The 27,286-nt window shown below is 32.5% G+C and overlaps 1 protein-coding gene across 1 annotated transcript; it reads left to right on the plus strand.

Annotated features, from left to right (window-relative positions):
• The first annotated feature begins 1,210 nt into the window (after positions 1-1,210).
• LOC123656920 (probable 3-hydroxyisobutyrate dehydrogenase, mitochondrial) lies at positions 1,211-26,710 on the plus strand. Its single transcript, XM_045592533.1, has 6 exons — positions 1,211-1,388; positions 20,056-20,238; positions 21,933-22,050; positions 23,235-23,445; positions 25,860-26,016; positions 26,363-26,710. The coding sequence occupies exons 1-6, from the start codon at positions 1,257-1,259 to the stop codon at positions 26,519-26,521; spliced, it is 960 nt and encodes a 319-aa protein (XP_045448489.1). The 5' UTR covers positions 1,211-1,256; the 3' UTR covers positions 26,522-26,710.
• The last annotated feature ends 576 nt before the right edge of the window (positions 26,711-27,286 follow it).

A 27,286-nucleotide genomic window follows, 5' to 3' on the forward strand; every position in this document is an offset into this window, starting at 1 on the left:
GACGATGGTATCCAACGGATAAAAGTTTATATTTGTTTAGATATTTTTAATTTAATTATATTTATGACATATTTCTTTTTGCAATTGTAAATCACGCACGCTTGACTTGGGAAGTAAGCTAGTGAATGCATGACGAGAGCGCTACGAAAGGTGTGATCGCGCGAGGTGAAGGGAAGTTGAGAGGGTAATATAAGTTAGTGAAGATAGAAAGAGAGAGAGTTACGTTTCGTAAGTTTTACTTCAGTCGTGTGGTGTAAAGCACACGCGTTTTTTTTTAAATTGTAGCCAAAGGGGTCTTATTGGCCTATTCTACCTCCTATTTAAGTCTATATGTAATTTACTATAACTCGTCCGTAAACCTTCTTTTCCGTAATTGACATACCTAATGGTATATTTATTTTACGCTGTTATTTCTTTTCCTTGTATATATCCGGGTTACCATTCTATCTATCTCTATTTCAATCTTTTCCTTTAATTTAGAAACAAGTTTTTAAAAGAAGAGACATTAAATTATAAACTTTAATACATAAAATAATCGTTGATATGGACGGCAACACTGCATATTGAATTGTATTTGATAACATTAAAGAGTATTTATGCGTGCTTTAGATTATAATATTTATGGATACCACGCCTCCTTTGACGCCATACGACCTTGACTGGCCCGAATCTACGAATAAACAACGCACAATTGGGCCGGTAACATTTTAACTAACAGACACGTATTTCGATTAATTTATAGAATTTTTGTTCCTTATTCTGTTACAGAAACATTAGGAGTTGTGTTTTTTCCTCCCGTTCCAAATTAAATTTTTTATTTAGTAGCTATTTTGAAAAAAACATATATTATTTACTATCTTTAGGTATTTGTTCAAATTAATTAACGGTAAATAAATAATAGTTAAACGTAAAATTAAGTGTAGCCATTTTAACTCTTACATTGCAAAAAAGTAAGCAAAATACAATAAAACTAAAATATTTACTAAGTAATTGACATCATTAGAACACAAATCTGTAGAAAGATTAGTTTCCTTAACATATTGTGTTAAAACAAAATAAACATATTACGTCATTTTGAAATTAAACGGGATTTAAGAAAAACAGAAATAACAATTCTTATCAATGATTATATTTGTGTAGTTATCTAAAAAACGTATCGAGAATGTCGCAGCTGCTATGCTAATGCTATGCCACTGTCAGGTCTGTCAGTAGCGCTGCGCACACGTCGGCGACGAACGTGTTATTCATAGAACAAAATGGCGGCACGAACGGTCAGTCGATGTTTTGTTGTGTCCACGAGGTGTTACAGCTCGAAAGCTGACAAAAATGTCGCCTTCCTCGGCCTTGGAAATATGGGAGGTTTTATGGCGGCAAATCTAGTTAAGAAGGTAAATAATTAAAATTTTAACTCAAACTATCAGTATGTGACATTGTATTCCTATAGGTACATATGAACGAATGAACATGCTTCGTTTGACAGTTATTAGCAGTGACGTGAACCCTAAACTAGTTGTAGAAAGAATCGGTAATTGTCGATATGTGGGTTGTTAAATCAGAGTTTCTAATGGAACAAGGTTTAAGTAACTTAATCTGGCAAAGTAAAATTAAAATGTAATACTAGCTTTTTCAAATAGAAACAGGCTACAACTTAAGTTTATTCGTTTTGGCTGGGTCACATTACTACGCTGCCAGTTACGTTATTCTAGCCATATTATTTATAAAATAAATATGGTCCGGTTTTACCGGTTGCGGTTTGTTCTTCAAATAAGTTACGAATAGACTTTAACAGCATGAGGTAGAACAGGCCATCAGGACCTGTTTCTCGTCAATAATTAACAACTTTTAGATTATGATTTGCGAATAGAAATATCTCATAAATATTAAATATTGTGGAAACTGTGCTGTGTGGCTACGGCACTAAAGAATTTAGCCACCCCCTCTCTTCCCGTGGGTGTCGTAAGAGGCGACTAAGGGATAACAAGGTTCCACAACCACCTTGGAACTTAAGAAGCCGACCGATGGCGGAATAACCATCCAACTGCTGGCTTTGAAATACACAGGCCGAAGACGGGCAGCAGCGTCTTCGGTGCGACAAAGCCAGTACTGCGGTCACCAACCCGCCTGCCCAGCGTGGTGACTATGGGCAAAACACATGAGTTCACGTTATTTTTGGCGTAAACTTGTGGAGGCCTATGTCCAGCAGTGGACTGTATAGGCTGTTATGATTGTGGAAACTCGATGGTAAATAGAATGGATATAAGAAAAACTTTTATCTCTCGGATAGCGTCATCTGTCAAAAGCGCTATCCATAACCGGTGAAATATACCCTTTTAGGGCCTGTTTCTCCTCAATTAATATACAACAACTTTTAGGTTCAATTTGCAAATAGAAATATCTCATAAATATAGTGCAATAGGATGTAAAAAAAAGAAGAATATATCAAAAATATGGTGTAAACATATGTACGTACGCTTATTAATGTGTCGAACGTTTGGTTAAATCGCTTCTGACATTTATATCAAGCGCGTTACCATGTGATAAAAATTTATGGAATTTTTTTTAGGGTTTTTTAATTTCAACGATTTTTTAGACCCACACCGTGGTCGAAAAATCGACTATTATGACGTCAGTAATTGACTTCAGATTGATCTTTTTAACCGACTTCCAAAAAAGGAGGAGGTTCTCGATTCAACGGTATTTTTTTTTATGTATGTTAGTTACATCAGAACTTTTGACCGTGTAGACCGATTTCGACAAAATTTTTTTTTAATCGAAAGGTGGTGTGTGTCATTTGGTCCCATTCAAATTTATTTGAGATTTAACAACTACTTTTCGAGTTATACCTAATAATGCGTTTCTACTTGACACTTTTTTCGTCGACCTACGTTGTATTATACCACATAACTTTCTACTGGATGTACCGATTTTGATAATTCTTTTTTTGTTGGAAAGGAGATATCCCTAGTTTAGTACTGTGATAAGGAAACCAGGATCTGATGATGGAATTCCAGAGAAATCGAGGGAAACTCTTGATAATCCGCAATAACTTTTTACTGGGTGTACCGATTTTGATAATTCTTTTTTTGTTGGAAAGAAGATATCCCTAGTTTAGTACTGTGATAAGGAAACCAGGATCTGATGATGGAATTCCAGAGAAATCGAGGGAAACTCTTGATAATCCGCAATAACTTTTTACTGGGTGTACCGATTTTGATAATTCTTTTTTTGTTGGAAAGAAGATATCCCTAGTTTAGTACTATAATAAGGAAACTAGGATCTGATGATGGGATCCCAGAGAAATCGAGGGAAACTCTTGAAAATCTGCAATAACTTTTTACTGGGTGTACCGATTTTAATAATTTTTAATTTAATCGAAAGCTGGTGTTTGTCATGTGGTCACATATAAATTTTATTGAGATCTGATTACTACTTTTTGAGTAATCTTTGATGACGCGTAGGTACTTGACTGTTTTTTCGTCGATCTACGTTGTATTACTCGTTGATGTAATTGAAGTCTGTTTTTTTTTCGTTTGCGAGCAAACACAATTATTGACGAAATCGATTAGTCCACAGGAGCCGTATTTCTGCTATTAAATCCGTATCACCATAGATAGGATATTAGCTTCATAATTACTGAGAGTTGTTTCTGACATTTATGACAAATAAATTATAAAAATATAGACATATTTATTTCTACATAATCTTTTTTGCTTATCATAAAATTACAGGCATTTTTATCAAACGATGGAACATGTAAGTATTAGTCAGTATTACACAACAACGTAAAGTCTTCTTTACGTTGTAGGTCAGTGTCTGCTGACCTAACATTTTAACAAAAGGTCACGAACATCAGTGATAGTGAAATAATTAATTAAAATACCTAAAGATATTATAACTCTAATTAATAAGTATACCAATAAGTAAAAACAATCACTATTATAACAATGCCCTATATTTTTAGGAATGTTAACCAGAAAAGACATCCAGGTTGTGGGGCGGGTAATTTGCGGGCTATATGGCTGTAGTCCGCCTGTATTTCACTCGAGGCATTGATTTAGAGTTTAGACGATAAAGTGTTATTGATAGTGAACAGTGTTCACCTGAGGCATGTGGCTTTCGACATGTTGCAACCCTGTCAAAGGGACCTCAAAAGCACCACAGTACTCGTTTGAATTTGATATTTATTTATTACTCTTTAATTTTTTTAATTATAACACGTGGTTCAATAAGTCCCGAGACTAAGTACTAAAAAAAGGTCTTTTTTATAAAATTAATTTTTATTCATCAAAATAGTCTCCTCCAAGAGCGATACAGTCCCTCCAACGCTTTTCTAACTTTTCTATCCCATGTGTGTAGAACGATTTGTCTTTGGCTTCAAAATAAGCCTCCGTTGCTGCGATAACTTCACTATTTGAGTCAAATTTCTTACCCTGAAGCATTTTTTTGAGGTCTGCAAACAGCCAGTAATCGCTGGGTCAATCAATGGGCCAAGTCTGGCGAATAAGGGTGATGAGGAAGCAATTCGAAGCCCAATTCGTTAATTTTGGCCATCGTTCTCACGGACTTGTGACAAGGCGCGTTGTCCTGGTGAAACACCACTTTTTTTTTTGTTCATGTGAGGCCGTTTATCCGCAATTTCGTACTTCAATCGCTCCAATAAGCACATGTAATAGTCACTATTTATATTTTGCCCCTTTTCAAGGTAGTCGATGAAAAGTATTCCATGCGCATCCCAAAATATAGACGCCATAACCTTACCGGCCGATTTCTGAGTCTTTGGACGCTTCGGGCGGCTTTCAACAGCCGCTCTCCACTCCGCTGCCTGCCGATTGGATTCCGGAGTGAAATGGTATATCCAGGTTTCATCCATTGTTACATACCGACGTAAAAAATCCTTTTTATTATGATTCATCAGCGCCAAACATCGCTCTGAATCATTGATACGTTGTTCCTTTTGATTAGTTGTAAGCAAACGCGGCACCCACTTAGAAAAAAGCTTTTTCATGGCCAAGTTTTTATGTAAAATAGTGAAAACACTACCAGCTGAAATCTTCACTATCTCGGCTATCTCTCGCACTTTTACCTTCCGATCTTCCAATACGATTTTGAGGACTTGGTTAATATTTTGTTGAGTCACTGCTTCATTTGGACGACCTGAGCGTTCCCCATCATTGGTGTCCATGCGACCGCGTTTGAAGTCGGCATACCACCGACAAATGGTTGCTTTAGAGGGAGCTGATCCTGCATAACATTTTATAAGCCATTGCTGTGCTTTAACGGTATTTTTTCCCATTAAAAAACAATATTTTATCAACACGCGAAACTCGTTTTTTTCCATTGTATCGAAATTACAACCGTAGCGTCACATAAATGTTTCAAAATCAATAATTTGATTGTTCAATTTTTAAAAATTTGACACATATTCTTGTATTGATAGCCAGTACTTTTTAAAAATCAAAAGAGTTTTTAATATATGCGCCATTTCCAGGTTAGTCTCGGGACTTATTGAACGATCTAGTACATATACGAGTATATGCTGTTATATACGATAATTATGTGTCGATAGAAATTTAAATATACAGTTGGTTATGTAGTAAACCACTTTATTATACAATAACTGTGCGCCGCGGTTTCACATGTGTTAATTTAAGGAAATAATTGTCTATAGCCTTCAAAATAATTTTTCAATTCGAACCAGTAGTTCCTGAGATTAACGCTTTAAACAAACAAACAAACACTTTTCAGCTTTATAATATTAGTATAGATAAATTTATATTACATGAAATATATATTATATACACAAGTTACTTTAAAAATGTGGCTATATCATAATAAATCATGAAATAATTTAAATTAAATATTTTTTTTGAGTTTTCTGATCCTGCTGATTCGTTCTTGTGGGTCTCCTCACTGCGCTCTCCGGCATGTAAAGCCGATGTTATCGTAGACATTTGTTAACAATTAATTCCAGTAGGGGGCTATTCGCCAAGTCGCAACTAGGTAATGCAGCAAATGTAGTTCCAATAGTTCTCCTGAGTAAGAATGGCTTTGCCCGCCAGTGGAATATTTACCGACTATTTTATTTCAGTGCAGTAGCCGAAAACTTTTAAGTATTATTAAAAAAAATTACAACTTCTAAAAATGTTTTATTAACACTATTTAGAACAGAAAGCTAATATGAAATGTAAATTCTTTCTATAGTTGTATTCCTTTACATTTAATTTATTCACAACAATTGGACTACTAATTTGTCTTGAAATCATTAAAACGACGCTATTTAGTAAACAATTTCAATTTAAAAATAATAATTAACTATTACTTACTTTGAAGTTGAGACTGACTTGAAGAATATTTAAGATAAGCAGTAGTTATAGTAACAACAACAACAATATACTTAATTGTACATCAAAAATAGAAATAATACATACCAAAGAAAGAAAAATATTAACAGTTATAGTACCTATAGATGGCGTTTAAAAAAAGATTATTCTTAAAAATGTTAGTATAATAAGAGAAACCAGTTTACTTCTTTCTGAATCTCTTAGGCTTTAACTTTGATATTTGGTTTTACTTACTACAATTGTTGATCAATGGTTAATGGAGTTTTTGTGTTTGCGCGGCGTCATAACGAATCGAATCGAATTATATTTCGAAATTAACCTTTTACCAACGGGTTTATAAATATTCAAGACGCAAACGTTAGTTTTATATCGTGCGCACTTATATTTTGAAAATATATTTTAAGGTGTGAGATTTTCTTTCTAGGAGCTACTGTTAGAATGTTCTTCCTGCGGCCCGTAGTGTTCACAGCCAAATCGTTTTGTGTTTACTACTAGGGTGGCAAATAATTGAACTGTCCGCTTAATGCTTGCAACTCCAGGAGCATCGCAAACTTGTCTTCAATTATACGCCCACTTCACTAAAGAAACTGTCGAACAAGATATTTCCTACCCCACTCTAGTCTCAGGTCCTTTTTTGCCGTTGACACCACAATAACGTATGGGTAACATTACAAATATAAGGCAACGTATGGCGATCATTTCGATTTTTTAAAAATAAATAAAACATATAATATACAAATCTGTCAAGAAATACTACCTTTTGTGTATAAAACAAATATTTATTGAGTGTCTTTAAACAAGGCTTCTTCAGAACTTTAAATTATATTAGAATACTTTTGAATACTGTTGTTCGGTTATTAAACGTGCGAACGAAGATACCAATAATAATTAATGAATCGCTATTTCATGAATATCAAGAAGATAGTGATTATACGATATTAAGCGTATTAATGAGGTTTAAAGAATTTTATTCTCAAAAAGAAAAATTCACTTACATGAGAACAACATGATAAATGTAATGATACAAATATTCGCCTTATAAGTACCTACCTACTTAGTTGACGGAATAGAATATAATTACGTTTTCTTATATATTTTAATCACTATAAAAGTGGGTATTTTCTAAAATATATTTTGATAGTTGAGACTTAATTCTGAGTTAACATTTTTTATAAAGGTTGGTAATTTGTTATAAAGTTGTGCTCCATCGAAAGTAAAATTTTTTTTTGAAAATTTGTTTCTTATTTTTGGAAGATCTAGTAAGCTTGGTCTACGGGTGCAACGTAACGTACGTAATTAATAATTAAAATACAATAAAATGAATATTATTTTATACCATCACGTTTTGAGAGAAATTTCGCATTGTTAACGTGTAATTATAGTTTGAAAATAACAATAAAATAGTATTCTGTTAAAATTTATCTATTTTACTGTCTGGAACATAGGTAAGATAATAACGTATATTAATGATTTTAAATTGAGCAAAGATATATATTACACGAGTTGTATTAAGTTTGTATATTGGATTTTATTTAACGCACTTTTAAAGTTAGTATGCATTAAAGTTATATATAAATACAAAAAAAATTAAAAATAAAAACGAATTCGCAATATTTGAAAAATTACAAAAAAATTTCACAATGAAATGTAAATTTACATATTAATGTATAACGAATTCATGACAATGTATTTATAATTAGAATTTCTGCAAGGTTACAAATACATAGTATTTCAGTTTATTTATTAATTAAACTATATGAGTAGTTAAGCAACAAAATTAGAAAATTTTATAAGAACCGCTTGTATTTAACAGATAAATAAATTCTCTTACGTGGTAATAAAAAAAGTAGGTGTATTGTTACATATGTTATTTTATTTACCTGTATTTTACAAGAATTTGTGCTCGTGGATCCCGCATAATCGATATTGCAGAGATTGCGGTAACTGTAAACTTGTTGTGAGACAGTATTTGTGTAATTTTTTTATTTTATTTTTGTATTTCAATGACCAATTTTAACAATTGATATTAATTAAAAAAAATCTTATGCAAAGGCTAGTAACACCATGTGTAATCATATCGATAAAAGGATTTAAATCGGTATCAATATTAATCTCGGTCAAAATTTATTCAAATACGCTTTAAAATTGGCATGAATATCAATCAATACCTTTACTTTACTTTATTCAAATCGACTTTAAAAACAATTGAACCGTCGTTGTTAAATAATGTATTGTTAATAGGAAGCTAACTTAGGATTAGAAATGTGGATTCTGCTGGGAGGACCCTCTCAGAAGATTTTTTAGAAATAAGAAAAAAAAAGATATTCAGAGTTATTCAACCCCACATTTTGATTATTTTTATAATCTTGTACAGAGTGAGACAACATTTTCGAACACGTTTTTAAATATAAACGTGCAGTGGGTGCAAAGGTATCTAGATGTATAAAAATAAATGTTTGTCTGTATGTCCTTTATAGAATCGTAAACTATGGATTTGATCATGTCATGATCTTCAGCAAAGTTTTCTGTATGTCCACAAGGGACAAAGTTTTCTGAGTTGGTACGAAAAAAAAGAAATAAAGCGTAACAACGCGCGCAGGGTACAGCTAGTTAATATATATAACTATGTGTACCGACAGACGTTGTACTAACTTGCGAACTGTCAAACGCGTGAAGTTGCATAAGTTGTTAGGTTTTCTAACTTTTTTTTAAACACTATTCCTTATTTTTCGTTCCTTAAAAGTCTTATACAAAGTATTGTGAAATTAAAAAAAATATCCGATTTGGTTCAGCTGTTCTCTAGTTTTACGCTTAGAAATACACACTCTTGCACGTAAGCAGAGAAGAAAATACATGATGTAAAATAATCAGTTAAGTTTACAATATCGATATTTATATCTAGATATTTTATTGGCTAGCGTAGAAGAGTGCAATGTAATTACTTTCGCTTATTAAGTCATTAATTAAGTCGTTGTGACAAATAGGTAATACAGATATATAGGTATATTTTGACCTTTTTTGTTACAATCTGTATCTGTGTAAATATTATATTTACGGTCATGTGTCTGTTATCGGAGTTTTAAATGTAAACAGTGATGTGACGATATCAACATGTGAACACGATGCAGTAGTATGATAGATATTCAATGAATTTTGTTATTTAAATTAAAAAGCTTGTAACATATGAGGTCACTTTATCGCTGAACAGTAGCGAGTTAGATTCGGAGTTGATATTTGTACTTACAAAAACTATTTTATGTTCTATAGACATTTATTCATGAGGGTGGTATTACTGTATCTCAGACACCTGATGGCGTTCGTTACTTATGATAGAGAAATTATCCGTCCAACCGCAGTGAAGCAGCACAGCGATTTAAGCTACGATTTTTTAATGTATGTATGGATAAGCGTTTTAAGTTATGACTATGTAATCAATTTTAATGTTGCGATGTCAATTCCGATTGGTCTCTTATACAAAGAAATAAATATTCTAATGCAATAGATATATAGAATTCGATTCTCGATTGGGTTGTCTGAAAGAAATGGCTAAATAGCCATAAGTCCGCCCATTGTACTTCACAGTCTGTAAATATTTTTATAAATGTGTTTATTATTTAAAATGTAGTTGTGGTGTACAATAAAGTATAAATAAATAATAAGTAAAAAAATTCGGTGCGAAAGTATGAACTATATCGTAATACTCTTATAAGCAAATAATAAAGTTCATCATAAAACTTTACCTAAATGAATTAGACTATTAGACTCAAATTAACTTACTTATTAAAATGAAATAGTGTGAAAGTAATTTCAGCCAGCACTAAAATTCAAACGTTTAAAGAGATCCAATAGGAGTCGATTTCAAAATAAATTGAAAACGGTTAAAGAATCATACTGCATAATAATGAGGAAATAAAAAATAAAATAATGTGTTTAAATTGAATTTAGTTTTCCGGATTCCGTATAAAATATAGATTTTCAATAACTTTATTCCTTAAGTTAAACGGAGTGGTATGAAAAATGTGTGTTCGTACGTGTGGTATGTCTTTGTGGGCGTGTGTGAGTTTTTTTTTTGTAAATTAAAAATGTCGTTTTTTTGAGATGTTGTAAGCTTTTTCCAAATTTGAATCTAAAATTGAATTAAAATGTGGTGTAGCTGATGCAAAATTTCAACAATCGTTGGGATAGTTATTTGTACACAAACACAGAATTTTTGCTTGATCGTTTGTATATTTTACTTGGCTACATTTTGAAATCGAAAAAGGTCTTGATTGTTTTGCAATATTTGACTAAAAAGTTTTATCATAATTATGTTTCCTTTTCAGTTTTTTAATTACTAACCGAATTGACGAACTTCGTACCGCCTTATTTTTTAACCGAATTCCAAAAAAGGAGGAGGTTCTCAATTCGACTGTTTTTTTTTTTTTTTTTTTTTTTATGTATGTTACATCAGAACTTTTGCCCGTGTGGACCGATTTCGACAAATTTTGTTTTAATCGAAAGATGGTGTGTGCCAATTGGTCCCATTTAAATTTATTTGAGATCTAACAACTACTTTTCGAGTTATATCTAACTAGCTGTGCCCGCGGCTTCGCCCGCGTTGAAATTAGTGTGTCACAAAGTTTTCCCGGCAAACTTCCAGTGAAATTCTCATCAAAATCGGCTTAGCCGTTCCGTAAACCTTCCTCTTGCCAATGGTGGAGCCCTCTCCAATGGTGAAACCGCATGAAAATCAGTTCAGTAGATTTTGAGCGAATCGATCATATACACTTTTGGAGACTTTGTTTTATAATACACTAACTGTTGCCCGCGATTACGTCCGCGTGGTTATGCAGATATGCATTACTATTAAGATTCTTAACGCAAATTATTTTTTTATTTCAGTCACTTGAAATGCTTATCAAACTGAGTAACTTTTTAAAAGGCACAATTTAGTATAATTTAATAGTTATTTCTATAAAACCTCTGTATACACAACATTTTTAGTTTTATTTTCAGGATGCATATGTTTCATACAAACTATCAACCCCAATTAAACCCCCTTAGAGGTGGAATATCGTAAAATCCGTTCTTAGCGGACGTCTGCTAACTATAATCTACCTCCCTGCCAAATTTTATCTTTGTCCAACATGGATAGATAGACCATCCAGCGGTTTTTGAGTTCTCGTAATGAGTTAGTGACCTTTCTCTTTTATATATATATAATTACGATTCATTATTTGGACACTTCCTCACCATCTATAGAGCATACATTTTAAATTTCAAGTCTCTTACTTCAAAAACATGGGACTTTCATACAAACTTCCAACCCCCGTTTTACCCCCTTAGGGGTTGAGTTTCGTCAAATCCATTCTTAGCAATAGATTACGCCCTATAAGGAGCCTACCTGCTAAATTTCAAGTTTGTAAGCATTATAGTTTCGGAGATTTCGTGATTAGTGAGTCAACGTAACATCCCCCGTTTTAACCCCAAAAAGGAGTTGATTTCTAAAGATACATTATTTGAACACCTTGTTACCATCTATAGAGCATACATTTTAAATTTCAAGTCTCTTACGTCAAAAACATGGGACTCTCATACAAACTTCCAACCCCCATTTTACCCCCTTAGGGGTTGAGTTTCGTAAAATCCGTTCTTAGCGGATGTCTACTTTCTATAAGGAGCCTACCTGCCAAATTTCAAGTTTGTAGGTGTTATAGTTTCGGAGATTTCGTGATGAATGACCTTTCGCGTTTATATATATTATAGACTAGCTGTGCCCGCGGCTTCGCCCGCGTTGAAATCAGTGTGTCACAAAGTTTTTCCAGCAAACTTCCAGTGAAACTATTATCAAAATCGGCTTAGCCGTTCCGTAAACCTTCCTCTTGAAGCCCTTTCTCCATTGGTGAAACCGCATGAAAATCCGTTCAATAGATTTTGAGGGAATCGATCACATACACTTTTGGGGACTATGTTTTATAATACACTAACTGTTACCCGCGACTACGCTGGCATGGTTATGAAGATATGCTATATATTACTATTAAGATGTTTAACGCAAATTATTTTTTTATTTCATTCACTTGAAATGCTTATCACACTGGGTAACTTTTTAAAAGCCACAATTTAGTAAAATTTAATAGTTATATTTATAAACCTCTCTATACACCACATTTTTAGTTTTATTTTCAGGCTGCAGTATAAAAAACCTATCAGGCGAACTTATAGCTGTTGTAAATGTTTCATACAAACTATCAACCCCAATTAAACCCCCTTAGCGGTGGAATATCACAAAATCCGTTCTTAGCGGAAGTTTACTAACTATAATCTACCTCCCTGCCAAATTTCATCTTTGTCCATCCTGGATGGATGGGACCATCCAGCGATTTTTGAGTTCTCGCGATGAGTGAGTCAGTGACCTTTGTTTTTTATACATATACATTGCTATGCATTATTTAGACAACTCCTCACCATCTATAGAGCATACATTTTAAATTTCAAGCCTCTTACTTCAAAAATATAGGATTTTCATACAAACTTCCAAACCCCGTCTTATCCCCTTGGGGGTCGAGTTTCGTAAAATTCATTCTTAGCGGATGTTTACGTCCTATAAGAAACTCACCAGCCAAACTTCAAGTTTATGGCTGTTATAATTTCGGAGATTTCGTGATGAGTGAGTCAACCAACCATCCCCCGTTTTAACCCCAAAAGAGAGTTGATTTCTAAAGATACATTATTTGGAAACCTCCTCACCATCAATAGAGCATACATTTTAAATTTCAAGTCTCTTACTTCAAAAAAATAGGACTTTCATACCAACTTCCAACCCTCGTTTTATCCCCTTAAGGGTCGAGTTTCGTAAAATCCGTTCTTAGCGGATGTCTACGCCCTATAAGGAACTTACCTGCCAAATTTCAAGTTTATAGCTTCTATAGTTTCGGGAATTTCATGATGAGTGAGTCAACCTACCATCCCCCGTTTTAGCCCCAAAAGGGAGTTGATTTCTAAAGATACATTATTTGGATACCTTCTCATTATCTATAGAGCATACATTTTAAATTTCAAGTCTCTTACTTCAAAAACATAGGACTTTCATACAAACTTGCAACCCCCGTTTTACCCCTTTAGGGGTCGTGTTTCGTAAAATCCGTTCTTAGCGGATGTCTATGTCCTATAAGGAGCCTAATTACCAAATTTCAAGTTTGTAGGTGTTATAGTTTCGGAGATTTCGTGATGAGTGAGTGACCTTTCGCTTTTATATATATTATAGATTATAGATATAGATAATGTGTTTTTACTTGACGCTTTTTTCGTCGACCTACGTTGTATTATACCGCATAACTTTCTACTAGATGTACCGATTTTGATAATTCTTTTTTTGTTGGAAAGGGGATATCCCTAGTTTGGTACCGTGATAATAAAAATTAGGATCTGATGATGGGATCCCAGAGGAATCGAGGGAAACTCTCGAAAATCCGTAATAACTTTTTATTGGGTGTACCGATTTTGATAATTTTTAATTTAATCGAAAGCTGATGTTTATCATGTGGTCACATATAAATTTTATCGAGATCTGATAACTACTTTTTGAGTAATCTTTAATAACGCGTAGTTGCTTGACTATTTTTTCGTCGATCTACGTTGTATTACTTGTCGATGTAATTGAAGTCGGTTTTTTTTTCGTTTGCGAGCAAACACAATTATTTCTTGAATAAATTAATTACATATATGGAAATAAAATATAGCCTATCTTTCAAGTTGAATCAAACTGCACACGGTGTGCAAATTCGATTAAAATCGGTTTAGTAGTTTAGGAATCCATCGCGGACAAACAACGTGACGCGTAATTTATATGTATTAAGTGATATAATTAGACACTAAATTTAATTGTTACTGTCCAGAGATATTCAAAGTTTACACAATCTTGAAGCTTTGACAATTTTTTAACCAATTTAAAGAGGAGGTCCTCAATTCGACTGTATTTTATGTACGTTAGTTACCTCAGAACTTTTTACTGGGTGGTTCTTTATTTAATTGAAAGGTAGTACTTGTCATGTGGTTCCATTTATATTTAATCAAGATCTGACCAGTGCTTATCGAATTTACTTGACTATTTTTCCCCAACCTACGTTGTATTATATCTCATAATATTTTACTAGGTGTACCGATTATGACTATACTTATTTTAATCGAAAACTGATGCTGCTCTTGTATTTTCGTTTAAATTTGACCCAGATCTTATTACGACTTTATGAGTAGTTTTTTCGTCTACCTACGTTGTATGTATTACTTGTCGATGTGATTGAAGTCGGTTTTTTTATTTTGGGAGCAAACACAATTATTTGGGTGTTAGTTCTTTTAAAATTAAACAGTATCGAGACAAATGGTACTAGTTTTGTTCGGCAAAAAAAAATTAACATCTTAAGGAATGTATTAGGAATTCTAATAAGGGAAAACGCAGTTCAATTAATTTCCGTATGTGGATATTTTAATGGTAGGTTCATTTATGATATTTTATAGCCTAAAATTAAATATAAACTTGTCACATCTAAAAAATACACTTAAAAAATAATTCGTGGTTCTCTAAATTAGCCCATTCAAAAACCTCGCCTGTTTTAATTATAATATAAATTAAGGTTACCAATAATATCTATTTAAGAATTGAACCCTGTAAGAATCAAGGAACCGTTAAATGCCACCGCAACTGTTTAATATTAAAATCGTTTCAATTTATGCAAATAATATGTTAAGTTATGTAGATGGACGCTTTTCGCGTAAATGCTTAAGGTTGAATCGTAATGAAAAATACATTAGCTATGTATTGTTCTGTCAAAAGTCGATTTCGCGATCGAGCTATTATACCATTAATTTGGTAATTATTAATAACTAACACTGCTTCGCGGTTTTTTCTACATAATTTCCGATTCCCCTTTTCGAAGATCAGTTTTGGGCACTAACTCCCCAGTTTACGGCTAAGTAAGATACACAATCACTACAGCAAACAGATTGATATATTTGGCACAACATTTCCGCATTTTAGGAGCCAAGTCCATAATCTTTCTTTTGATTTGCCATCAGTTTTGTAGTATTAGTTTAATCATTGTTTTGGATAACTGATCTTATGTTTGTTTACTAAATTGTATTTACCTATATGCATGCGGTGTTTACCTACATGAGTTGTGCACTTAGATTAAGTATAATGTATGTTCCGTTTTGTAATGAATGTTTTAGTGTAATAACTGCTGGTAAACCAATAAATAAATAAATAAATAAATAAATTCCGTGGGCATAGCGGGATAAAAATAGTTCATTTGTTATTCTGGAATCTACAGCTATATGTACGTAATTTAATTGTAAGAATTTTAGTACTTATGTCGGTAGGTTTGCATAACATAACATAACACAACACATAACATAACAACATAACAATACGCTTTATTGTACACCAAAACAGAAATAATACATATCAGATTGATTTTAACAGAGTAAAATAAAAATAGGTAAAAAAACTTTTTAAGTTAAACGGTTTTATGTTAAACATACATTGCAATGTTTAAGATAAATGTACTAAAAACCAAAAAATAATAAAATAGATACAGTCGTGGGAATTATAAACATATGCATAGACTAGACTAAAATAAAACCGTGGGGCACGTCAATTGTCTACAATCGTTGATTAAAATGTTTGTTTTGTAATGTTACACTATAATTAGGCAGTTGTTCAACCGACAACGATGGACGTGTGATAAGTAGGGCTAGAATGTGGAAACAAGCTAGCAAGCTCGATTATAAGCGAGTTTTAGGGTTTCATAGTGGTGAGCGAGTAGTACTTTTATCATGTTTTGTCGATTAAAGACAAACTACGAGCAGTGAAACGATTCCTCGCCAGCCAGCAGTGTGAATGTCCAACGATAAACTAGTTGAAACATCTCTTTTATTTACATGGAGTGTATAACTATTGGAATTTCCATGAGCAAGAAAATAGTAAGTAATTTCCTCACCGTCTGCGGGCCAACTGCCTATTTTAACGACGAATTAAACGATTCTTCTATCGCACATTAAGTCGATAATTTGTAGACAATTGACGTGCCCCACGGTTTTATTTTAGTCTAGTCTATGCATATGTTTATAATTCCCACGACTGTATCTATTTTATTATTTTTTGGTTTTTAGTACATTTATCTTAAACATTGCAATGTATGTTTAACATAAAACCGTTTAACTTAAAAAGTTTTTTTACCTATTTTTATTTTCTAGTTTTTAGTTTTTATTTCGCATTCTGTTTAATTCATTTAGTGCTTCATTATTGCAAGGCCCATCTTAAATATTGAGGTTGTATAGTGCACTGTATTCTTCTTGTCAAGCCCTTTTATTTGATACCCATATTGGTGGGATTGATAAAAAATTGTTATCAGACATTTGGTAGCGGCGGCCAGCTTAGATTTCAATTTTGCATAGTATAAATTGTATTCTACTTGTTGAGACCTTTCATTTGATACAAATGTTGATGGGATTGATAAAACCTAAGTTATCCGCCATTTTGTAGAGGCCGCCATCTTGGATTTTAATTTTATATAGTACATTGATTATACTGGTTGAGCACTTTCATTTGATACCCATATTGATGGGATCGATAAAACCTACCTTATCCGCCATTTTGTAGTGGCCGCCATCTTGTATTTCAATTTTTTATAGTATATTGTATTCTGCTTGTTGAGCCCTTTCATTTGATACCCATATTGATGGAATCGATAAAACCTACGTTATCCGCCATTTTGTAGCGGCCGCCATCTTGGATTTCAATTTTTATAGTATATTGTATTCTGCTTGTTGAGCCCTTTCATTTGATACCCATATTGATGGGATTAATAAAACATAAATTATCCGCCATTTTGTAGCGGCGGCCATCTTGAATTTATAATGTTAATGAATAAACATAATTGTATTGTCACCAAAATCCAAAGTGTATACAAAATTTCAGATTAATCGGTTGACAGGAAGAGGGTGAAATTTGAATTACTAAATTTGACCCAAGAATAAATAAAGAAAAAATAAAAAAACAAACGGGGTGAGCTAAATAAAACCGTTTAATAAGGTACAAAGGGCGGCTTTAGCGCTGAAAAGCGATCTCTTCCAGGTAACCTAGGGGCAGAGGAGATGGTATTGTGTCGTGTAGGTGTACAAATTGAGACATAAACGTGTGAATATTGCAATGCTTCTTATGCTGTTTTAGACGTGTATGGGTTACAACATCTGCTTATCATGACAGTCGGCGGCCAGGCGGAATATATACGTATGTTTGCTACACTTTGAGATTAAAATTTATAGTAGGCTTATTTCGATGGTGAATGATTCGTTAGATTTATATGAGTTTTCGAATTCGTTAAATATATAACTAATTATTTCCAGAATTCTTGATGACACATTAATATAGTTTGATATTCGTTTAGAGATCATGTTAAAAGGGGTAAAGCTAAGGGAATATGTCGGTCCCGGTTGTTATCATGTACACCTGATAGCGATCGTTACTCATAGTAGGGAATATATCCGCCAACTCGCATTGGAGCAGCGTGGTGGATTAAGCTCTGATCCTTCTCCTACATGGGGAAAGAGGCCTATGCCCAGTAGTGGGATATTACAGGCTGAAGCGATAGCGATAACTGAATATTCGTTTTTATCATGCTATAAATTATTGTGTCCTAAATGTGTTTTTATTTCGAAAAAGTAGTAACATTTACTATGAATGTCAAATGTTTAATGTTAACACATCTATCCTCTATAATTTTCATTTTAGCGCAGTCGTACTCGTAAAATAGACAAACTATAAATAAGGCATTTAGCGCGCTAGTAAGCAAATTCTCTATACATATACGAGTATATTCATAAATATTGAAATAAAACTTTGAAATAGTGCATTTTTACTAATGATAATTAAAAAATCTTTACCTTTCATACGGTATTCTTTTGAAAATAAAGATTTTGACTAATTTCATGTATTAGTTTCATTCAAAAGATATACGTCTGTTCATATAGTATTAAAAGAAAATCTTAAAATAATAAATATTAAATAACATTAATTATTAATTATTTAATATCAAGTATTAATTTAAAATAAATTTATATATAGTAACAAAATTTTTTATACAACTTGGTTGGCAAAAAAAGCGTACGGCTCACCTTATGGTAAACGACCTTAAACGATTATCGCAGCTTATAGACGCCTGCAACACCAGAAGTGTCACAAGCACATTACCGATCCCCAATCAACCCCAGGAGGTCTGATAATTTTATTTACAACAGGAACACAACAGTGCTTGAAAGCAGTATTATTTAGCTGTTTAGGCTGCTCCAGATTTTGAACAGGATATTTCCAGCTGTGCCTTACCTGTATCTATGTACTATATTCTAACATTTTCAGGTTTAAATAGCGCACTTAAATTCAATAAAATTACTTTTTATACATAAATAGTCCCTAGAAAAAATCATTTAAGAATGTAAAACATCAAGGCCGAAAAAAAGAATTAGCTACAATGAAATAAAGCCGTTATTAGGTGTGCGATGTTCGTTACATTTATAGGCTTAATGTTACTCATTCGTACGTAACGTGAACGATACTCTTATCTGATATTTCGGGAAATTATTTGTTTAATTTACACATGAAAAGTATTTGTAAAGACCATACCTTACCTTGTTTTGTGTATAATTTATCAGCAATAATGTTTGAGTGATGAAAATTTAATCTATATAATTAAACACTTGTTTGTACTTAAAAGTATCTAAAGGACATATAAACGAAAACATATTTAACTAAACTCAGTTTATGTAATGGCTGATATTTGCATGGTAACCATTGTTGTAAGGTTTAGTTCAACTCATACAGTTGTCTCAGTACCCTCTATACAGTTAGACTAGACCTGCTTGGAAACGTAGTATATGCAAAATTGATCCTCCGTGCGGCTCATGATTAAGGAATAAAAAAATTCTGTTACTGTGCGTTATGTTCCTGTAGTTAGTAAGATGGTTAGAGCTTCTGGAGAAGTTCAGGGTTAGGGTTGGCAGCGCTTGCGATGTTTCTAGTATTGTAGGCGTCTGTAGGCTACGGTAACCGCTTACCATCAGATGAGCCGTACTCTTGTTTGCTGCTTAGACGTATAAAAAATAGATACCATTACGAATTGACGAAATTACTTTTAGTCTTTTTATGAAATTACGACCTGTCATCACATGTTTAATTTATCGTAATGTATACACAGCGCTAATTTACATAACAGTGAAATATGATTACTCACAAGGTCACTTACGAGATAAATTCGTTTTATTATGTTTTAATTACACTCCTCACAAAAGATAAATTATATAAACGCTATTATATATAAGACTAATAAAGAGAATTTTTACGTAAGCATATATTAATACGTTAAGCTAAAACTTTGTACCCTTTTTTACGAAAATTGCGCAGAGGGAGGAGTATGAAATTTCGCACACTTATAGTTTATATACTAAAACTTCAATATTTACGTAAACTGTAACAATGTATACATATAATAAACTTGTAAACGGCCAACATTTTTGTATTACAGTAAATCAAGGAAAACGATTTTTAGGTTTCTTAAAAAAATAATTGAAGTTAATAATTATTACGAGAAATTTTATCTGTATTTTAAATAGACGTATATGTTCCGCCTTAATAAATTGATAGTAAATTAAATCATTTACATGCAACAATTCCTTTTTTCAGGGCTTCAACGTCCGTGGTTACGATCCATCCAAGGATGCGTTGTCAGCTGCAGCTAAGGATGGAATATCCAGTGCTAACTCAATAGCCGCGGCTGTCGATGGCGCAGACGTCGTTGTGTCCATCCTGCCAAGCAACAAAGTCGTCCTTGACGCGTACCTTGGCAACGATGGAGTTGTCAAACATGTATGTAAAATAAACTGTATTCGTCTTTCTGTCTAAAAAAAAAAAATTAGAACACGTCTAGTTCGAAAATTAGTGGTTTGTAAGCAAAACAAATTGTTTTCTGAAAGTAGGAATCAATCTTTAATGGCGTACTTTGATGATTTTTAAGAAGTAACAAGCAGCAGCCTAAAAAAGAAAATTGGTGCCATTTAAATTTGATTAAAATTTGACGCGTAGTTTTTGAATTATCCTTTATTAATATGTATTGTACTATACTTATCAACGTACATTTAGATCGGTTTATTTTGTTTGAGAACAAACAGATTTAAGTGTATTAGTATGCGTTATTGTTTATTATCGCATTGTTAGCTTTTTTATTTAAAACCCAAACTTAAGAAATACTTTTTAAGTTTAAGCTTTAAAACCTGTATAACTTACGTAATAAGGCTTTCTGAAATAAAAATAAAAAAGTTGTGCCAGGTGTAGACCCCGAGATTTGCCACCGTAATCATAAACACGAGTGAAGCCAAGCGAGTCATATAGTTGTCATGTGTAGAGTATGCGAAATGTAAGATATATATTCTCTTTCAGTCATTTATATTTTATATAACACTTTAAACATACGACAGTATTTTATCGCGGTTAAACAATTCATAGAATAATTAATTAAGTCTACTGTTATCGTAGTGTAATGATGAATGTAATTAAAATGTTCTGCAAATTTTGGTGTTCATGACTTAGTTTTAATGAATTAAGGAAGGTGAAGAGAGTTTTAGAAAGATTAAAATAATTTTTGCCCTCTGTGATTTTACTATATTCTAAAGAATTATATATATGCTTTACATTTTGTTTTGTTAGTAATGAAATTAAACTTTTACAAATCTCTTTTAACATAATTCTCTGTATATTCGCCAGGGACTTTATAAAATAACTTATTCACAAATAAAGCGTACAAGGCCAACCAAAAGCTAGACTACGTGATGAAATAAAATGAATGGAAAAAATAAAACATTTTCTTAAAAAGCTCTATTGCGATGTTTTCTTTATACGAATCTACGCTCGCTCTTGAAGTAAAACAGAATTTCTATGGGCCTCTGATGAAAGACTATTCGGAACAGACGGCGAAGTCAAGTCGCTGGCAATTTTAAAAGGAAATGCGAAATCATTTTTTTTTGAAATATCGCATACTTGATAAATATTTTTCGGTTATTTCCGTTTCTGTATAGTTATTTTCGGGTTTGGTATCTATTTCGAATTTGAAATATTTTTACAAATGAAAAAATTCCCACGTGCGAATCGGATTAGCAAACACAAATTTTAATACAAAATTAGGCGGAACATACTTAGAAAACTTTTTTTTACGTTATAACATTTGTGTCGTCATTTTCTTCGTCTGTTTCTAAGATAAGCAACTTAATGCTGATATAGCTAAATATTTTATTTTAAATATACATGGAAATAATACACATATAAATACAAATATTACACCCAGACTCAGGTGGGAATCGAACCCACAACCCGCGGAGCATAAAGCCACTACAAACTGCGCCAACTGGCTAGTCAACTATTTACATATTACTCTAGTTTATTTAACTTTTACTATTTGTTATAATTTAAGAGTCGATTCTTATCTATATATTCTATAGGATTAATATTGTATCACTTTTTCCATCGATGATTTATGTTTTTATTTTTTCCATTTTTCTTGTTTTCAGGTGCCTAAAGGTTCACTCCTAATTGACTCGAGCACAGTGGACCCAAATGTGCCCAAACAAATTTTCCCAGTGGCATCCGAGAATGGAGTGAATTTTATCGACGCTCCTGTATCCGGAGGTAAATTTATCGCTTACTGTGCTAGCATTATTTCATGTTTATATTAACTATCTTAAATCTTAATTTGATTTTAGAATCATTTGACGCCTTAGATTTATTATGTTTTTATAATATTACAATTTTATTAATTTTTGTACGCGCTACGCTTCAGGCCTGTAATATGCTGGGCCAGTGTATGATAATCATCAGAGCTTAATCTATCAGGTGTATATGATAACAACCGGGACCGACAGCTTAACGGGCTCGCTGAAGCACGATGGGGAAGCCCACGAGGACTAACTACCAGACCGAAAGTAAATATGTATAAACACAAATATCCACTCCGAGCGGGTATCGAATCCGCGACCGACGTTGTTTAGGCGTCGACGAGATGGCAAATACACCAGAGCGGTTGCAATTTTTTTCGTGTACTATTATTGTACAACTTTGGAAAATAAGTTGAGAAGCTATAAGCATGTGAAATACATTTGGTTGTGCTCACATGCGTTTTAGTAGGATCTAATGCGGAATCAGTTCAAAATTTAGTTTTTAGAAGCTTTTGTTTGACTGCCTTATCAAACAAATCAAAAATATTGTAACATTTGTTCTACATCGATTAAGCTTAAAGATGCTTTAAGCGTAAGTTTCATACGCGTTTGGTTTGAATGATAATGAAGCATGCTATATGACATTATTCTAAATCAAACATGTTGGCCTCCCAAAGATATAAAATTGGTAATTAATTCTAGTGGCCTTGAATTGAAAAGAAGTGATATATATGGTCCAAATTTAATTCTTATTTTATTTAATTCCGCGTAGTATGAGTATCAAACCCTTTTAGCTTATTTCAGTTTAAAAGTGTATTGACGTCACTACTATTTAAATATATTTAGGAAATGTTACAAGTTGATTAGTTATATTTGGTTATTTACCGATGTTAAATAAATGTCGTATAAATAAAAGACTTCATAAAAATATTAATAAAGAACTGCCATTATAATTTAAGAACTTTAAATAGCTTAGTTATACTGAAATTAAAATATGATGTCAAGGCGTCGAATAGTTTTAAATGTAACGTTCTAGTGTAGCCTAAATTAAAGAAGAATTTAAATTAATTACGTTCTTGCGTTTTGTATAGGATTACATAATCTAAATAGTCCTAAATGTGTCTTGTTCCTCAAATAAATTAACATCTGCGGTTTCAGGTGTTATGGGCGCCCAGAATGCTACGCTCGCGTTCATGGTTGGTGGGCGCAAAGAAGATTTCGATAGGTCTTTGCCAATGCTCAAAGCTATGGGCGCTAAGCAATTCCACTGCGGCGATAGTGGTGCCGGCCAAGTGGCTAAGTTAGCTAACAATATGCTCATGGGTATCACCGGCATGGCGACAGCTGAGTGTATGAACATGGGTATTAAGTAAGTCAATTTATTTATTTTCTAGACTTTTTCTAACTTGTGTGGTTTCAATCAATAAGATATTGATATCTACTGTTCCGCTACTAAGTCTTAGATCGATGTTATAAGGGTTACCTACGTGCCTATTGCTACTATGCCTACATTAGTTTTGGGTTACCAATTTAAGTGGATACAAATAAAAATATAGTGTGTGTAGTACACGTAAGAAGTTAGTGTTCATTGGCTAGCTAATATCACGTTGCTAACCTCATCTTCGTTGACTATCTAACTTCAAGGTGTCGGTTTTTTTGTATCGTAAAAAATTACTTCCATTATTATTCTATAAGGCGCCAAAAATTGTTTGCTCGCAAAAGAAAAAAACCGAGTTCAATCACATCGACAAGTAATACAACGTAAGTAGACGAAAAATATTAACAAACGCACTTTTCTTCACTATGAATTTCGAGGATTTCATTGATTTCTCTGGAGTCCCATCATCAGATCCTAGTTTCCTTATTATGGTACCACACTTGGGACCTAATATATATATATACGATCCAATTGAGTAACCTCCTCCTTTTTTGAAGTCGGTTAAAAAAGAAAACTTATTCGGTTATAGGAATTCTTTTACTATTGCAAAGCTATATTATACAAAAGTAGACAATATAGAATAATGCTATTACTAAAAGCAGCAATCAAGTTTCTATAAATATCAACACAGTTAATGGTATTACAAGAAAGAGAAGTCAATATCAATTGACGTTTTAAAATCTGATTTATCTACCGAGTATTCATTAAGTAAAGTAAACATAAATCAAACGGAAATTTACAATTTACAGGCGTTCGAGTTCATAGCTTTTCATTATTGTTAATTTGCCCATCAGTTTCCCATGAAAGCGGTAATACAGTCACGTAGAGTAATAACAAAGGTTCTTAGTAGGGCTGCCTTTAAATGACATCATGTTGAATACCTACATATTTACTTATTATTTATACTAAACTAGGAAAATAAAATAATTCAAATCTCCGAAATTATTTTTTCAATAAGTATAAGAAAAAATGGTTTTAAAGATGAAGATATGAAATTTTTATAGAGAATTAAGATGTACTTTTGAACCATGAAGTTTATTTAAATACTCGCTTACCCCGCAAACGTTGTTTTGCCATATATGTTATTAACCCCTTGACCCCCCCCCCTTATAATTTAAGGGTATGAAAAATAGTTGCTGGCCGATTCTCAGACCTACCCGATATGCACACAAAAATTAACAAAAAACTGTCCAGCCGTTTCGGAGGAGTATGTTAACTAACATTTTGACAAGAGAATTTTATAGGTAACATTCTGATAACATATATCTACTAATTAATTTTAAATTTCATTATATTAGTAGTCTCGTTTTTATAAGTTATTATTATAATAAGCATGTATACCATAGTCCTGTTTTAGTCTACCTTCGTCTCTAGACTTGAATGCGGTCTAATTTAATTAAGTAAGACAGACAGAAAAGCAATTGACTCGACTATGTTTAATATTTCATTAACATTTTGATTTAATTGTCAGAGTGTTTTCTGTTAATTGCTTGCAGCTACTATAATGAAATTGACTTGTCGAAAATTCTTATAATTATACCTAGGCGAGGTCGACCTGTTATTTATTAGACTAAAATGAAAATTTGAATATTCTCTATTAATAAAAAAGTCTTAAATGAATGGAAGCCCTGAAATTTGTGTTCCAAGGTCTCAGCCCTAATTCATAAGGAAACTGCCGATCCCAGTTATATTACACAGACAGTTCAGACAAAATGAAACCTTCCAATCATATTTATATGTAAATGAAAGGGTGCAAGGTTTTTTTTTTATTAAACGAGTCGTAGTAAAATTCGTCGTCGATTTGCTGAAGATTTACGACTGGTTATTGCGTCAAAGATAATTTTATTTCAGCAATCCTTCGTGTGGTGAAATTTTTATTTAGTACACTTACTAGGTACCTTTAAAAGGTCGTACGGGAAGTGAAATATCGCACGGAATTTTACGACTCACTGTGAAAATACTGTTGAAAAATTTCGATTGAAATGGGATCGAATTTTCATTTAAAAAACGTTTTACTAAAATATTTAAGTAATAGCAGTTCCATTTGATTCGAGAACAGAATTATAACGTTATTTAAAATATTTTGTGTTGAAACCATGAAGAATTTAGAGTTTATTGATCTAAAAATTATTTCTTGAATTCACCTTTTACTTTGAATAAAATATTGCTATAATTACGAATATTACTAATATCACTTTTGAAAGCCATAGAATACCAAAATATTTTTTTGTGGAGCAGGAGAACAGTGTTGTAAAATAAGCTCCCGCTCATATATGGTAAATAGGCATTACTTTAGTGGTAGGATGTTTACCGACTGATTCATCAATACAAACGCTTACTTTCAGGATGGGTCTTGACCCGAAAGTGCTGTTGGATGTGCTGAACAATTCCTCAGCTAGATCGTGGTCCACTGAGGTGTACTGTCCAGTGCCGGGATTGGTGCCAACCGCACCATCCAGCAGGAACTACGATGGTGGTTTCAAGAATGAGCTGATGGTTAAGGTAGGTTTTAATTTTACTGATTTCGTATAATTTGTATGGGTAAATGAATTTATTAGTAGTATCTGGGAAACTATATTTTTTGTCTCTTAATCGGCGTAAACCAAACTTTATTAAGTTAGTACTACATACGCAATACTTAAAGTATTGTAAAGTCCGTTTACCAAGGATTGCAAAATTCTTAACTAAAAAAAATTTTTAAAATTTTGTCCTTTTAATTTATAAAATTGATTTACATTGATGTGAAGACGTGAAAGTAACTGAAGCAAGATCTGTCTGATTATTTTACTTTAAATTTAAAATGATAACAGTCATTATCTTATTTTTTGATAAATTATGTGGATTTCAGGATTTGGAATTAGCTAGCAGCATGGCTCTTGGTATCCGGTCTCCCATTCCCTTGGGTGCTGTTGCAACTCAGCTGTACCGCATCGTGCAGTCTCGAGGTTATGGACAGAAGGACTTCTCTTATATTTACCAACTCTTGAAGGAAGAAGCAAAGAAGTAGAATAAATTGTACATTTTTTTTTAGATTTTTATTTATTTACATGCAAAAAGATTTGTGGATGTGTGTGTGGGAAATTTTCGTTAAAAGATGTGTGGTTCGTTATTGTTTTGTATTTCACAAAAATATAATAAGCAATATTAATCATTTTGAACAACAATAAAAGAACAAAATGAAGACTAAAGCAATAAATTACCAACCTTTTTTTATTAATCTCAAGGATTTTATTGTATTTTCTTTTCCACTTTGAGATGGATCGCAAATTTAATGAGGAATTTTTAAACGAAAATATTATTTAAAAAAAAATTCAAAACTGCCGAAGCGCACCTGAGGTTTTAATACAAAGTTAATTAATAATTTATTAAGGAATGTTCGTAGTTAAGAGAAATTTGAAGCGAAGTGAAATTTATGTTTGATATTTAACGAGTACTAAAATTATGTTTAGAACTTTTGTGGAGTAATTCTAGTTATAGAATCTATATTGGTATATACATTTTTAAATCGATCGCATGTAATTGGGTATACATGTCTAACTGTAATGTACGTGGACAAATCCTTCGACATAGAAACTTTTTGATCGATGATGAATCCATTTAATTCTATAATTAATAACTGAGTTTGAAAATTTTAATTCTCTTATTGATTACTGGTTGAAAATTTTTTAGTCAGCTACAAAAAAATTAAAGTTATATCGCTGGAAATTTTGCATTTAGATTTATTTTTCAATATTTTCGATTATTTATCTTGCGATGGAATACCAATTTTATT

This window comes from Melitaea cinxia, chromosome 10, assembly GCF_905220565.1.
Source record: "Melitaea cinxia chromosome 10, ilMelCinx1.1, whole genome shotgun sequence".
In the NCBI taxonomy this organism is placed as follows: domain Eukaryota; kingdom Metazoa; phylum Arthropoda; class Insecta; order Lepidoptera; family Nymphalidae; genus Melitaea; species Melitaea cinxia.

Bases quoted from the DNA above. Each gene is read 5' to 3' on its own strand.
- LOC123656920 (XM_045592533.1), top strand. From the start codon at position 1,257: ATGGCGGCACGAACGGTCAGTCGATGTTTTGTTGTGTCCACGAGGTGT. The intron at 22,051-23,234 runs GTAAATTTATCG...CTGCGGTTTCAG, and splicing joins CGACGCTCCTGTATCCGGAG to GTGTTATGGGCGCCCAGAAT. The intron at 26,017-26,362 runs GTAGGTTTTAAT...TGTGGATTTCAG, and splicing joins AGAATGAGCTGATGGTTAAG to GATTTGGAATTAGCTAGCAG.